The 16,355-nt window shown below is 33.8% G+C and overlaps 1 protein-coding gene across 1 annotated transcript; it reads right to left on the bottom strand.

Annotated features, from left to right (window-relative positions):
- Positions 1-552: 552 nt before the first annotated feature.
- On the bottom strand, positions 553-1,569 carry LOC131935799 (zinc finger protein 506-like). The gene is made up of 3 exons (XM_059292455.1): positions 1,428-1,569; positions 1,052-1,130; positions 553-892 (listed from the first exon to the last, which is right to left on the bottom strand). Exons 1-3 carry the CDS (start codon positions 1,567-1,569, stop codon positions 553-555), a joined length of 561 nt encoding a protein of 186 aa, XP_059148438.1.
- Positions 1,570-16,355: the final 14,786 nt, after the last annotated feature.

The raw sequence follows: 16,355 nt of genomic DNA, 5'->3' as shown, positions 1-16,355 counted from the left end.
TATATAAATATAGGTTATTAAATTGAAATTTAACAAACCAAATACCAAAGATTGAATTTCTTTTTTTCACAACGTGTAGGTCTAATAACAAATAACATTCCATTAGGTAACATTGTCATGTGAAAATCATTATAATAAATTAATGAATGTAAAATGTTCTGTAATAAACCTATTTTAAGTTGTTTTTTTTAAGTTTAGATTTGAAACCTAGTTAAAAAAAAGGTATTGATCTTTGCTTAATAAATTAACAGTTAAAAGTAAATAATAAACCATCAGGCAATGTGAATAGATAATACATTTATATGCAGAAAATTTACAGTTTGTAAAAGGAAATACTAAATTGGAAAGTAAAATCAATTATAACTAAAGAAATGTTCCTGCTTTTTTCTGCATAACAGAGCAGAGGTCTTTTATGTTTTTTAATGGAGGCGATTTAGTTTATTGTTTAGCAGGAACTTATTGATTAAAAAATCCATCATGTAGCACTCAATAAAAAATAAACTTAGTACAAATGTTTGTATATTATTGACGTGCCATAGTATTACAACACGATCACATGCTGTGCATTTGTTTCTTGTGTTTATTTAAGTTACCAAGCTTATTGCACCTGTACTCATATTGACCACAACAATATGGCTTCTCCCCTGTGTGAGTTATTAAATGCCTAGTTAAAGAAGATTTGCCAATAGCTGCGTAGTCACAGGTATCACATTTAAAAGGTTTTGTGCTGGGGTGTTGTCTTTTCTTATGTTGTGCAAAACTGCTATTTGTATTCGATGTGAAGTCACACTTGTCGCATGTGTAATAGAATTCTCCAGTATGTTTCCTCGTGTGAACTTTAAGACACTTTCTCATTGTGTATGATTTCTCACATATTTCACAGTGGAACGGTCTGAATTTAAAATGTGTTTATATGTGCGTATCATAATCAATGTCATTGTTGTATCCAATGTTACACATGGTGCAAATGTAGCATTTCAGGCGAGTGTGTACTAATTTATGCATGGACAAGTGTTCTGTTGATTTAAACACATAATGACATACATCACACAATTCTGATCCATTTCGGTTTGTTGCTTCAGAGGTTTTTGTGATTAAATGAGTTCTGCAATGGGCTGCAAACATCGTATCTGAAATTGATTTGAAATCACAAAGATCACATGTATACATCTGACGAGAATTATGTGTTCTCATGTGTTTGTTAAGACCATCCCTGCTTGTAAAATATTGTTCACATTTGACACATTTAAAAGGTTTGGGTCTATAATGTGTTTGAATGTGTTTGTCAAATACACTACCACTGCTGAAGATCCTATTACAGTTGCTACAAATGTAACATTGCATTGGCGTGTGCACTACTTGATGAGATGACAAATGGGCCGCTGAAAAACACACATTTTGGCAAACATCACAAACAAATGTCTGACCTGCAGGTTTTTTGGTTCTTTGTTTTGATAATGTTATAACCGGTTCAGCTGTCAATTCAGGCTGGACTAAATTTTCTTTTTCCTCTAGAATCGAACATCTTAGTTCTGAAGGTGAGACAGATTCTCCTGATAATAAGTGCATTTTGATGTGATGCTTTTTTATTTTTCGCCACTTCCTACTTGTGTAAGCGCAATTTTCACATCCCAACCTATCCTCAGCGTGGAAGTTATCCTTATGCTTAGAAAACACAAAAAAAATCCTCCTGAGTGTAAGCCCTGCTAGGGGGGAGGGGATCACAAAAATCTATCTACCCTTCCCTGGCTTATCTATTACTGTCCGGTCAGTGCAAGCCCGGCTAAACCCAGACTGGTTAATACCTTAACCTTTTTCTAAATTAAAACCAAAAAAACTTTTAACAATTAATCAAATTTATTTTACACATGGCACCGATGATAAAATCAAATAAAATAAAGAATAGATAAAAATCTACTGACACAAAACCGAACAATTTACACACTACAAACAGAACATAAAACAGAATGTAACAAAACAATTTATATACAACAAAACACGACGAAGCAAAATTCAACGGGACAAAACACGACTAAACAAAACACAATATATAAAAAACACCTTGAGAAAAAAATAATCCCTACTATTACAATTCTAAAAACAATTCTCAAAAACACAACTAACCACTGTCTAACCAAGAACTAGCAACTTAAAAATAACGTGTAAAACAAATTCATTGTAGAACCAATCTTTCCTACACCAGGAGCAGCCCAAAGCCATTGGTCTACCTATACCACATCCATATTGATAACATTGAAGTTAACACATTCCGCTAAGGCCCCAATGAAGGCAGACACAAAGCAAGTGACTCAACATTACATTGCACGAAACAGCACACACATTAATTTTAAGCAACCTAAAAGTCGAGGCAAACTAAAATACTCATTACTGTCTAACACAACCGACTATTGACTAAGCCAATCTTAGTCATCGTGGGGGAACCCACAATAACACATCTTATCAATGTAAAACAATCAAGTATATTCACACACGCATTCACACCAGTTTAGGAAACCCTCCTAAACATAACGACCTAAACCACGTGGTATAAAACACGCCAAGGGTTTAGAAAATACAAAAATACATTTTAAACTAACAAAAAGAATACACCACGTGTGTAACAGACATGCCGATGCCCACTATCTCGTTTTAGACGAAAAAGAAATAAAACGAGAACACATCGGCAGTCGCATTCATACAAATCACATAAAGATACAATATAAAAAAAAAACAAATACCCCCATCAGACGAAGTGCGACCACAGACAACTGACTTGACCTAAATTTTTACTGTCAAAAAGAACGAAATTATCCGAGCGGTCAGCTTTTATACTGACCGCTTCGGGCGGAAGGGGAAACCCCGTAGCCGCTGCCCAGTGGACCATTTACTCACAGATTCGCAAACAATAAAATAATACAAAATAAATCATCCATTCACCCACTCACATATAGTAGCGTTTTCTTTTTTAAAACTTCTGTATATGCAAAATAGATACGTAATAAAAAGTAGAAGTGTCAAAATGTTAGCGATACCCATAACATTTTTATATTGGTTGAATTGTGCAAGATGTAATAATATTTAAACAATATTTAAACAATATTTAAACAATATTTAAACAATAATTAAACAATATTTAAACAATATTTAAACAATATTTAAACAATATTTAAACAATATTTAAACAATATTTAAACAATATTTAAACAATATTTAAACAATAATTAAACAATATTTAAACAATATTTAAACAATATTTAAACAATATTTAAACAATATTTTAACAATATTTTAACAATATTTAAACAATATTTAAACAATATTTAAACAATATGTAAACAATATTTAAACAATATTTAAACAATATTTAAAAAATAGGCCTATTTAAAAAATATTTAAACAATATTTAAACAATATTTAAACAATATTTAAACAATACTTAAACAATATTTAAACAATATTTAAAAATAGTTTAAACAATATTTAAACAATGTTTAAACAATTGTAACACATATGGTTACCAGCCAGGGGAGGGAAAAATATGAAGTTTTAATTCATTGAGTTGCGGCCCCTGTGGGGCCGTGGCCCTGTTAACGTAGTTTTTTTTTTCATGCTCTTGTGAGCGATGTTACCTGTGTCCCATGTCATGTGACATGGGACTGTGGGTAGTTTCGTGCCTAGCCGTGTCAGTCACACGCAAGGCTGCTGTCTGTGGACACGGTGACCAAGATGTAGACCTAATGAAGGTAGAGTTGTTATATAAATTATGTTTGTTAAAATACTTATTTGTGTATTCCTGCTAGTGCTGCATGTGCACACTAGTTAGGGTGAGTATTTATATAAGTATTTATTTGTAGTACTACTTATTGGTACTTGTTGGCAGTACTGTGTACTGGCCGAAACATATTTTATTGTACCCGTGTATATTGTAGCCTACACGTGGTTTTGTCATGAATGTAACTTTTTATTTACATTTGTTTTAGGGCAGTAGCGTACGCAGGGGGGGAGCAGGGGGAGCGGCCGCTCCCCCTCTGGCCATTTTCAGCAAAGTGGCGCCTTTTTTGGAAACTTTTTAAACTCAAAGTTTTAAACAATCATTTTTGTTAAAAAATTATTTTTGGTCGGCACATCTATGTAAATCACAAGATTTCTTTTCATGCAGCAATTAAGCAGAATTGTACTAGTCTAGTAGCGTCTACGTTTACAACACGTATTAACAGCTGTATCAAGTTTGTCATTCTAAAAATAACCATTACGATGCATTGCAATTTTAAAAAACCTCTACGGGTAGTACAACTGGGCAAGAGGGGTGTTAAGTTTAAGGCAACTGTATAATGTATTTGCTTAAGAATAATTGATCTAGAAAATATTATACATAAATCTTCACACATAATTACTTTATATATACAGTTTTAATCGTGTAATTAATTTTAAAAATTACAATACAGACACAAATACAACTGATGTGGCACCTCTATTTAAATTTACTTATGGGAAAACTGCGTAGTGGTGGGGAAAATTTGACAAGGTCAACAACCTCATCACGATGAAGTAGTAGTATTATGACAGTTTGGGCGATAGTGATTACGATTACAAATTAAATGAAACAATTACAACCCCCATCGCCCCATGGACCCCTCTGTAAAAAAAATATTGTCATAATACCACTGCTACTTATTTAAATCTATTTCTGAATCAGTATATATGTGTAATTGAATATGTATCTTTATAACAGTCATCTAAAAACTGACGCTATGTTCACTCTGAGTTGGTTATCCCCCCCCCCCCCCCCCCCCATCCCCCACTCACACCCCACACACACACATACCTCACCACCACAATTGTGTAGAGCGACATTAATGTCACACCTAGGTATACACTGGGTTGGATAATTGACCTAAAGTTACCGGACAGTGGTGAATGAAGTTGACCCCCCCCAACTAATCCCGAAGTGATCTGTTAGTACATTTGGGAAAACGCGTAACGTTTTACCAAAGTACCTTGCCGCCTGAATCATAGCTTTTGAAACAGGTGAAACTCTGTGAATACTGTTTTTGCATTTACCAGTAAAAAGGTGTGTGATCAATACAGTGATCTAACCCATACCCGATCACTATGTTAAAAAATGATGTTTAAAGAACACAAAAAGCAGTAGTTAATTAAAAGATGTATGATCTGAACTAAAAGACCGACATTTTTGTTAAATGTAAATTAAATGTCAGCTGCTATTCAAAATGTTTTTCTATTTTATTTTAAAGCGTGTTTTTATACCAACTCTGATTTTAAAAAGTTTCATTATGCTGTAATACTTTAGCATTTATGATGACGATATATTTAATTCTGATTGTAGACAAAAAAAAATTGTCAACACGAATATTGTTAAACAACTTTATTACATTCTAAAGTAATTATTGATTTGATTTGTTTTGACATTTATAAATAAATATGTAGATATATACATTTTTATATTAAGAGCGGGATTATTTCCCTTATTTCGCTTGTCTAAATTAATGTCCCAGGAATTATTATGTAAATTTTTTTTACAAGAATTACAAAACAGATTGTATTGCGTTTATTGTTTTTGGTTGTAGTGTATATATATATTGTTTAGATTGATACATTTTTTGTTTTGTCGGCCTACATTGTGTTTTTTTTTCTTATTTCTTCAAGTGCTACCTACAATTTATTTTACATCATAGCGAAGTAATGACATACAGCCAGTAATTATATATGTATATATAAATATATATATATATATATTTATATATATGTATTTAATACACGTACATAGAACGTGTTAAAAACTCGGCGCCTTTTTTTGCTCATTTCGCTCCCCCTACAACGAAAACCTGGATACGCCTCTGTTTTAGGGCTACAGTTTTGTTTTCTTGGTTTCTTGTTGCTTCAGTATTTTCTCTTTGAAATTGTCGTACTACTATGTTGCATCGCTGTCATGGCTCGATGCAGTAAATAAAGCGAGTACTTGACAACAACTGTCGGTGTCAGTGTGTTCTAAATCTCAGGGTCAGCCCGTCTTAACCACAACACCTCAGTGGGTAAAAGCATCCCCACTGAGTGAGGGTTACACAATATTTAAACAATGTCTAAACAATATTTAAACAATGTTTAAACAATATTTAAACAATATTTAAACAATATTTAAACAATATTTAAACAATATTTAAACAATATTTAAACAATATTTAAACTATATTTAAACAATATTTAAACAATATTTAAACAATATTTAAACAATATTTAAACAATATTTAAACAATATTTAAACAATATTTAAACAATATTTAAACAATGTTTAAACAATATTTAAACAATATTTAAACAATATTTAAACAATATTTAAACAATATTTAAACAATATTTAAACAGTATTTAAACAATATTTAAACAATATTTAAACAATATTTAAACAATATTTAAACAATATTTAAACAATATTTAAACAATATTTAAACAATATTTAAACAATATTTAAACAATATTTAAACAATATTTAAACAATATTTAAACAATATTTAAACAATATTTAAACAATATTTAAACAATATTTAAACGGCACGCGGAAACTCGCACAAAACCTGATAATGGTTAATGCAAAAATACGTGACCATCTTCCAGTTAAATCTCTTTAACAGATACACACATTCATATTCTGTATCATCCATCGGCTGTTCCTCGGCCAACATAAAAAGGTGCTGTTGTCCCGCTTTGCCTTAGTTAAATTCTCCTGGTAGGGCATCTCTGTAGATCCCGATATAGACCGAGTCCACATAGCTAGTGGTGTTTAAGTACGCCAGTACTGCCGCGAATTCTTCAGCGTCGTCTATCTCCACAAGGTAACCTCCGTAAATCTTGCACACACTCTCCGCAGCATCGACATTCATGTAGCTGTTTCTGGAAATTGTTATGGTGGAGTTGTTATGACTGAAACGTGGACTAAACAACACATGTTGTGTTATCTGGTTGATGTTGGAAAGGTCGAGAGTAAGATGTGCCAGTTTTTCACTGGACAGCTTTAAGTCCTGATCTAGTTGTCGGATCTCGTCCTGGAGCTCGTCGTTGGCAGGATGTCTAGTTGTGACGTCAGTTTCAGCAATCTGGACCTTGCACAGTACACAAGTAGTGTCCAGCCTGCAAATCTCTTGGATGGTCCCAGTGTAGTTCCAGAAAAAAGTGACCAGTGGGTTGAATGGAACCGTTGGCGGTGAGCCCTTCTAACGACAGGACATTGACCCTTTGACCTAGAAACATGACCACTGAGGCCAGCTCTGTGTAGGGGCTGGAACTGTTGGCAGCACGTGATACGATGCTGGACAAGATGGCGGACATGATCTGCTGGCTGGTCTGGTTGACGTCACACCTAACGGTCAATGACGTCAGACCCAGGTCTATCACACCTGGGTTAGCAGATAGTTGAACTACACCATCTGAAACATGGAAATGCTGATTAAGCCCCAACATGTTCAATTATTTAAAATTTCTTTTAAACATTAAACATATGCAACACATTGTACTGACCTCCAAGGCAAAGTTAAGAATTGAAGTTTAAAAAATAACAAAAAACTATTCGAGTTAATGTGCAATCAAGCATTTATTGTTACCGCAAGTTATAAGAAAATATGTAATGCGTCATAGTTGAGTCCTCCGATAAATTTTCTAGATCATACTAGATCATCCAGTTCTTCGGGGATAGCTTTAAGGGGGGGGGGGGGGGGCTCAGGTAAAAAAAAAAACTTTATTTAATACTCGTTAGAAAACAGTTATTTCTTTGCATTTACAGCTTTATTAAGATACATCCGCATATGCATTCCCACAAAAAAAAATTCTTGGAAATTTCTTGGTAACTATGAAAACGGCGGCCATCTTGAAAAATTAACCCCCTCGTAGGTTTTCCACCATCCATAAACTATTATATTTTAAGCCCAATAAATAATGAATTCATAATCTTCTTCCATATTTTGGGGCACGCAGCTAAAAATTTTAAGTGCATATCTTCAAAACAATTTATTAAAAATTTTTAAAATTCGTGTCCGTTCAAAACACCTAATTTTGGGGCAAAACTTATTAAAAGCACCCCCCAGTACCCCCGTATTATCAGAGGCGTAGCGACCCTTCCCGCGGACAAATTTTCGATTAGGACCCCTCTCAAAAAACTTTCGATTGAAATCCCCCTCAAACTTCCTATTTGCACTAACTCCACTCCCCCTCTAGCTTTCGATTTGCACCCCTCACAATTTCGATTTGTACATCCCCCCCCCTCAAACTTTCAATTTATTTTTCCAACCCATTTAGGCGCCCCCCTATGGACAGCAACCTAGGCGACCGCCTAGTTCGCCTTATATGTAGCGCCGGCCCTGTGGGGGGTTATAGGTTTGTATTGATATGGAAAAATGCTTGAACCCCTCCCATTACCAATTCCTGGCTATGCCACTGAATGTTTCCAAGAATGACATTCCAGAAATGTAATAAAACTATGACGTTAAAATTCAATACGCATGTCTGTAGCTGTTCTGCGCCACTTTTGGTTTCATACGTCATAGTTGAGTCCTCCTATAATTTTTCTAGATCATATTAGATCATCCAGTTCTTCGAGGACAGCTTTAACAAAAATGTAACACGGCTTTCTATATTTAATACACCGTAATTATTAAGTCTTATCCGGACTATCACGCATATATATATATATATATATATATATACATATATATATATATATATATATATATATATATATATATATATATATATATATATACATATATATATATATATATATATATATATATATATATATATATATATATATATATATATATATATATATATATATATATATATATATATATTATCATATATAGGGGGCACTAAGTTGAAAGTTCGTCCCCGGGCGCCGGGAGAGGTCGCTACGCCTCTGTCAAGTAATCGTGTTTACAGACATAAGGCAAAATCGCAAAGTGTTTCCTTTTCCATGATCAAGTAGAGAGGTGAAAGATTGTAAAAAACTTTCAAAATATCTGTTAATTATCCAGCACGATCATAATACTTCCTCTTTATTCTGACAAACGCTGAACACAAAATAAGCTCATGTATTTCATTTTCATTAGTTTAGTCATTTATCACCGACTTTATATATAGTTGTTTGATATAATTAATTTTCCGTTTCGCAATTAAGGCGGAAGTGTCCTAAAATGCTTCCCCACCCACTGTTTTAAGCACACTTATGTTATACAACTACACAAACAAGCAAAATCCAAGATCCATACAGCTACAGGCCAAGGTGTCGTCTATAAATGACGTCACACTCGTAAGGGGGAGGGGGGTCCGTAATTTTTGACGGGTGTATGATGATGGGGGAGGGGGGAATGTCAGATAGTGTTACGTCACACTTTTGCATTATTAAAAAAGCAATGTTAGAAAACGAATTTTAGCCGATAATTTGCGATTTAGAAAACTGTTCTAACAAATTGTAATAGAAAATAATTAAAATACTCTATGTTGACAGAGTTCAGACAAGATTTTGGATGGAGGGGAGGGGAGGTAAAAATCATAAAAAAAGGAGTAACCTAAGTTATGGATACTCGAACCTACTTTCTGGCACCTTAAACTTACTTTATAAGCTTTTATAATAGTAATAATTTGGACGAGCCGACCCACGGCGTATCATGCGCCGCTATTTAGTTGTTTTATTTTCTATTTTTCAGTAATTCATAATTTGTGAATTCGACAGTACCAATGCTGCCACTGAAAATATTTGCTTTAAAACACTATCAGATGGTCGTTAAGGACGATACACCCCCCCCCCTGAAAGCAAACTCCTCTTAGTTACCTCCCCTAAGTTAAAATCGTTTCAAACTACATTATCTGCCCCTAATAGCCGTCACTAAACCTGGCTCTACGATTGTACACATTTAGTTTAGCATGAACCACAGTTCACCAGACCATGTAGGGGTGGGGGTGGTAGGGTAGGGAGCGTGCTTACAGCTTGGTGTTTGCTATCGTCTTCAAGAAGATAATTATATATATATAGATTGTGCACTTTTTGTGCAGTTGGGCTATAAAGTTTAGGCCTATATCAAAACCATTGTTTTTTAAGAAAACGACTCACGACTGCAGAACATTTTATTTTACTTGTAATTGATAAAAAAAAATTCATAAAAAACGTTTTAATAACAAGCTTTTATGTAATGATGCACTAAAAAGTAGAAAATAAATTATAGACTACTATTTAAATAACTATAAAGAAAAGCGTGGGTCACTTTAGTATCTATTGGATACCTTTACTAATGTTAAGGAAGACACCCACGCTTTTCTTTATAGTTATTTAAATAAAAGTCTATAATTTATTTTCTACTTTTTAGTGCATCATTACATAAAAGCTTGTTATTAAAACGTTTTTTATGAATTTTTTTTCAGTACTTTACAAGTTTTATTTACAATAGAGTTACATGACTAAAAACCATTGCGCGCCTACTGAACATCACGTTCAGTAGGCGCGCAATAGTTTTTGAACGCAGCCATTACGTGATGGCGCAGCTATTGAAGGTGATGACGCGTGTGGTGTGGTTGACTAGACATGCCTACTAATTCGGTCCAAATTTTAATTAATTCATAAAAAATTAATTAGGCATCCAATTAAGTCAAATTTAGTTTCAGATTGCATTATCTTCATGTTTAGACCCACGTGTCAAATGTGAATCGTATCGGTCAAGTAGAAGTTTCCGAATTTTCACTCCTGCGTTTCGGTCTAGACTAACGACTGACGACTGACGAGGAAGTGAGTTAAATAAAAGCTTGTAAAAACACAGTAAAACAAGTGTTTAAAATGTCAAATATTTCATTTGTAACTGGAGTTACTGCCATGAAGCCACACTGTAAGATAAATAAGATCCTGAAATAGGGAAATGTCAAGTTGAGGTTTTTTTTAAAAAAAACTACACATTTGTAATATTTACATAAAAGTTTTTGATAGTTTAGTACCCCTGTCATTTTATCAGTATGTACATACACATTTGCAACTTTATATAATACTAGCGTACACGTCCCCGCGCGTTGCCGCGGGAATAGAAGACAGTCCGACGAAATAGATAATAAGGGATTCATCCATGCATTACCAATCCTATATTCTTAGACTCGTGACCTTATTTTCTAAAAGTTAGTTATTTAAATGTAAACAATGCCTGCGCTTGGATCATAAATATCGGGACTCGGGTTTGCCTACACTACCGCTTGAAAACCTTATGCGTACATTATTCACTCACCGACATAATGAGGTAGAACACACTTCGGTGACCACCCATGTGTCAGGGACGTAGAGGGACGCTCTCAAGAGCCCCCCCCCCCCCCCCCATCGATTACACTATCGCATAGGCGCAGCGTACGGCCCCTGGCTCCTTAAAACTAACAGGCACCAGAGTACCAAATAGCATCCTGTAAACAATGATGCACATTTCGTTATTCGCTAAAGTGACACAAATGAACAGGATTTTTTTGACGTGTTTTAAGGGCATGGGCGGGTGATGAGTACCAACTTTCTTATTTCCGAGTCTAAAGATGTAATACTTGGCTAATAGTTATAACTAAAAGAGTTAAGCATAAAAATATTTTTTTTAATTTTTTAAATCTTGCGTTGCCATGGTGACGGCGGCCATATTGGATTTTATTGACGATTTTTAAATGGAAATAACTCAAAAATGGTTTGTACAAATTTCATGAAAGCTTAATATAGTCTGCAGACACATGTGTTTAAGACTTCTGATAGATTACATTTTCAAAAAAGAAAATAGTTTTTTTTTTACTTTTTTTTTCAAACATCACTGTAAAAATTTCATTATTTCGTCCAATTTTTTCACTATTTCAACAACAAAAAAATTTTTTGTTACAAAAATTCCAAAAGTGTTCTATCAGTTTTATTTGAACATATATAAAGAGTAACTGGAGCAAATTTAGTTCAGTTCTGATAATTATTAACAAAGTTATTTCAACAATTGTACAAAAAAACATCAAACTGAGAAAAACGCAAAAAACTAACAAAAAGTTGCAAAAAATGAAAATTTATCGCTGTATGTCACTAAAATCGACCACATTTATAGCCTGAAGTTTGGTGCTGCTGAATATATTCCTTCTGAGCTTGTTCGGCTGTTAGTTTTATTTTTTTCTGGCGCTCTTTGTTTTACCTAGAGTTGTAGTAAAGCTGTTGTCATGGCGTCTTTTTTCGCGTCCTTCACTGAGTCTTCGACTATGGTTTCCTTCTTTTGACAGCAATGCTATAGCATGCCTGGGCCCAAAATTGAATTATGCTATCGCAGAAACAGAAGTATATTTTGCATGGTCTCATGTCTAAAGCCAATTATGATAAGACGATGTCTTTGTTTATTGTGAAAGGCCTTGTTCTGGATTCTTTTGCAGTTGTATATTTACGGTTTACAACATTTTTATTACTGCCACACCATGCTTGAAGCAAACCCTTTACACTTTTTTCATCAATAGTAGCTACTACATCACATGTATTGATAACATGAAGAAGCAAATCACAGTCGACAATAATTCTGCATGGCTGTGGTTTACAATTAGTACTACCAGTACGAGATGTAACAGTGCTTTCTTCTGTCTGTAAAAACTGTGTCTTACATTGCCGCAGTTTCTTAGTAAATGTGCATATTACATCTGCACCAGTGCTTGTCTGAATAGTGCTAGATTGAGTGGAGGTAGCTGCAATCAGTTGCATTCGGACGTGCCCTAGCTTTAGTAAATTAGTTAGATGTGTGTAGTGTATCTATTTTTAGCGAGTGTTTTGTTCTACGCATTATCGAAAGAGAAACAAATTAAATCGCCTCACTGCTTATGATAATTCACACAAACTAATCTAAACTGTTAATAGTATATTTAATTGAAATAATTATATGTTAAAATAATGTAAGTATTTTACAGAAGCTTAGAGAAACAAAACTAGATCAAACTTAGCAACGCGCTGAAACTAAGGGAATGTTTACTTACGAAGCGAAACGACCAATCGCTAACTAGCTTCCGCCGCCGTATGCCAATGAAAAAATTGAGGTCAAAAATTTGCATACCGGAAAAACCCGACTGAGTAAAATAAACAACTTTATGACGTAGAAAAATAATCACATTAAAATAGGTATTTTGATTGGTCATTTAATTTTAGAACAAATAAAGAAAGGAGGTCACGGCCTTTCCATTGATATGAAACACATTAGGTTTCCGCGAAGCCTAATAGTACTTTTCTAGGTCGAAAAATTGCTATTTTTACTAAAAAATTAAACAAAAGACCCTGTACACACTACATTGAACCCGGTTTTTCATAATTAAATACTAATTTTAGGGTCATAACAATGTCATTTTTAGATTCAACGATGGTTATTCTGTATAGATCAAGTAAAAGTGGGAAATCGATGATTTAGTGGATTTATGACGAAAAGTACACCCGCCCATGCCCTTAAACATCAGTGTGACTGATGCAATATGGTAGCGTTACTAATGGTGTATTATTAGATGCTCGATCTCAATTTCTGACTGGATCGTCTAATAATAGATGCTTATTGCATCATTCGCAAAGTGACGAAACTCTACAGTAGGCTCCTCATATTCAAAAAGTTATTTTTTCATCTTTCGCAAGGTGACGAAACTGTACATAAGGATTTCCAAGTGCCAACATAGTCGCTCTAAAACTCTGGGCGCCCAACCGTGTATTGACGAAAGTTGTACCCTATATGGCGCCGCCCATAAGAATCTTTAGTTTTCTTTTTCGCAGAAATATTCTCGGGAGTATTCTCATCTACTTCTTAAAGAACCGCATCCGAGTTTTATTTTCTATATACCTTTTATAGAGAAAAAAATCGCTCCCCCACCTCTCGGGGGGGGGGGGGGGGGGAAGCGCCGCCCTTGCAATATTAAACTATATTTTTTTTTGCAGAACCCTACCATTGAGTGATCTAATCATCTCCCCAAAGTTTCAAGTTATAAGGATGAACGGTGTGAAACCGAAATAGACTTTTATTTTTATACACCGTATATAAAGAAAAATCGCACCTTCCTGTGGCGCCGCCCTTGCGGAATTAAAATATATTTGTTTACAGAAGCCTTCACTAGAGTGTTATAATCAACTCCCCAAAGTTTCATGACTATCGGATGAACGATGCCAAACCAAAATCGACTTTTATTTTTATATACCGTATATAGAGAAAAATCGCACCCTCCCGTGGCGCCGCCCTTGCGAAATTAAAAATTATTTTTTTACAGAACCCTTCCTTAGAGTGTTATTATGAACTCCCCAAAGTCTCATGGCTATCAGATGAAAGATGTCAAACCAAAATCGACTTTTTATTTTTATATACCGTACATAGAGAAAAACAAATCGCGCCCTGCCGGGGCGCCACCCCTGCGAATTTGAAATTTATTTTTCGCAGAAACCTCCCCAGGAATATTCTCAACAACTTCCCAAAGTTTCACGGCGATGTGATGAGAGGTGTAGTAATGCATAAAGGACAGACACACAGACATACATTGCTTTTTACTTTCTCGTATATACGTATTATAGAGAAAGTATTGTAATCGTGCAAAAAAAAATCGAGATTTTTTACACCTCACTGATACGGAAAAACATAATTTTGCAATCTTGTCCGTATGTCTGTGTGTGTGTGTGTCTGTGTGTGTCTGTGTGTCCGTGTGTAAACACGATAACTTGAGTACCGTTACAGCTAGGTTGATGAAATTTCAAATATAAGTATTATATCAAAATCGTAGATCCGTATCAACTTTTGAGCGATTTCCGACAACCGGAAGTGGTACTTTTTCTACTTTGAGTTTTTCAAAAGCCTATAACTTGAGTACTATTTCAGATAGATAAATGAAATTTCACATGTAAGTAAAAGATCTAATTCTCTACCTTCTGTTAAATTTTGAGTAATTTCCGTTGACCGGAAGTAGTAATTTACGCTACTTCCGATTTCTCAAAAAACTAATGTAAATTTATTAAGTACTAATACTATTGCGCACTATTATACACACCTTTATTAGGCGTTCGCTTGGTGCGCAATTGTTTTTTACTGAGATTCTATTCTATTTTTAAAAGTTTCAGTATTTAAAATGGATTAAAAATCATAACTATATCCCCAGTTACCATCCCCTGTTGCTTTATATAAGAATATTCGAGAAAGTTTAGGGGAGATCACTACCGGTTTATTATATATATAGATAGATAGAAGATAGATAGATAGATGTAGTTAAAAAAACGTTTATGAAAAATAATTTCACCTATCACAATTCTATAAATTGCCATCGAGTTTAATGATTCACTTATAGCAAGCTGCGTTTAGCAATCAAGACTTAAACCCCATTTTTATTAATCTATCTCAGGGGTCGGCAACCTGCGGCTCGCGAAGATATCTAGATGGGGCTCTCCAGCTCCTAGCACAAATACTAATAATCTTAATAAAAAAAAATATTTGAAATAAAAAAATGTTAGTGGCTCTTCAAAACCTGGGAAATTAAAAAAAAAAAAAGTAACTTTTGGTTCTTCCACTTCAAAAGGTTGCCGACCCCTGTTCTATGTTGTTATTTATCAAACTTGTGCAACAGTTCTACAGTTAGATTTTAAAGTGTATACTGTACCTTAGTTCAAATATGTGTTTCTTTTATCACTAGTCATATCCAACACAACATTTTACTAAATTACTACATGTAGCTAAGGTGGATATTAGGTCTTTATGCACATTTACATATGCATTGTGTACTGTTAATTTTTAAAAAAAAACATGATGAAAACAAAAGTATTTCTGCTTTTCTTTACTAAATTTTTTCATATTGCTGATTCTGTAATTTTTCAACTAACGTGATGCACATTTTTAATGAGGATTTAAGCCTTCAGTTTAAAAAAATTATATTAAAAATGTGTGTAGAAACTCAAGTTAATCTGCAGTGTTACGGATAGTATTAGAAGTATTTTTTATTAAGAATTATTTATAAAACTTATTATACATTTATATATATTTACCATATTTTTATAAAATGTCACGTAAAATTGGAAAAGCATCACAGTTTTCCATATTGATAAAATTTTAATTTTTCTCTAGGCTTTGTTATTACTGGCAGCCATCACGACTAAAATTAGTAGCGTTTACTCTACATTAAATTTTATTTTTTAAAATAATAATCATTTTTGATTATCGAAAATGTGTATTGTATTTTAAGGTGTCAACTAATAAGCGGTATTATGAATAATCTGATAGTTTTGTTTATCAATATTTTTCCCTGTTTGCTTTTTAGTTGTTGTTAATTTCTTAAATAAATATTTAAATTACTTTTGTCACAGCAATAAAATGTGA

The sequence above is a fragment of the Physella acuta genome, unplaced genomic scaffold (assembly GCF_028476545.2).
Source record: "Physella acuta isolate Inbredline_101_S28 unplaced genomic scaffold, ASM2847654v3 ptg000160l, whole genome shotgun sequence".
Lineage (NCBI taxonomy): Eukaryota > Metazoa > Mollusca > Gastropoda > Physidae > Physella > Physella acuta.
The sequence above is the reverse complement of the archived record's forward strand: the minus strand, read 5'-3'. Positions and strand labels throughout refer to the sequence as shown.

Coding starts and splice junctions, on each gene's coding strand:
- LOC131935799 (XM_059292455.1), bottom strand. CDS start 1,569: ATGCACTTATTATCAGGAGAATCTGTCTCACCTTCAGAACTAAGATGT. Junction 1,131..1,427: donor AAGAACCAAAAAACCTGCAG/GTCAGACATTTG, acceptor AATCAATTTCAG/ATACGATGTTTGCAGCCCAT. Junction 893..1,051: donor AACCGAAATGGATCAGAATT/GTGTGATGTATG, acceptor TTTTAAATTCAG/ACCGTTCCACTGTGAAATAT.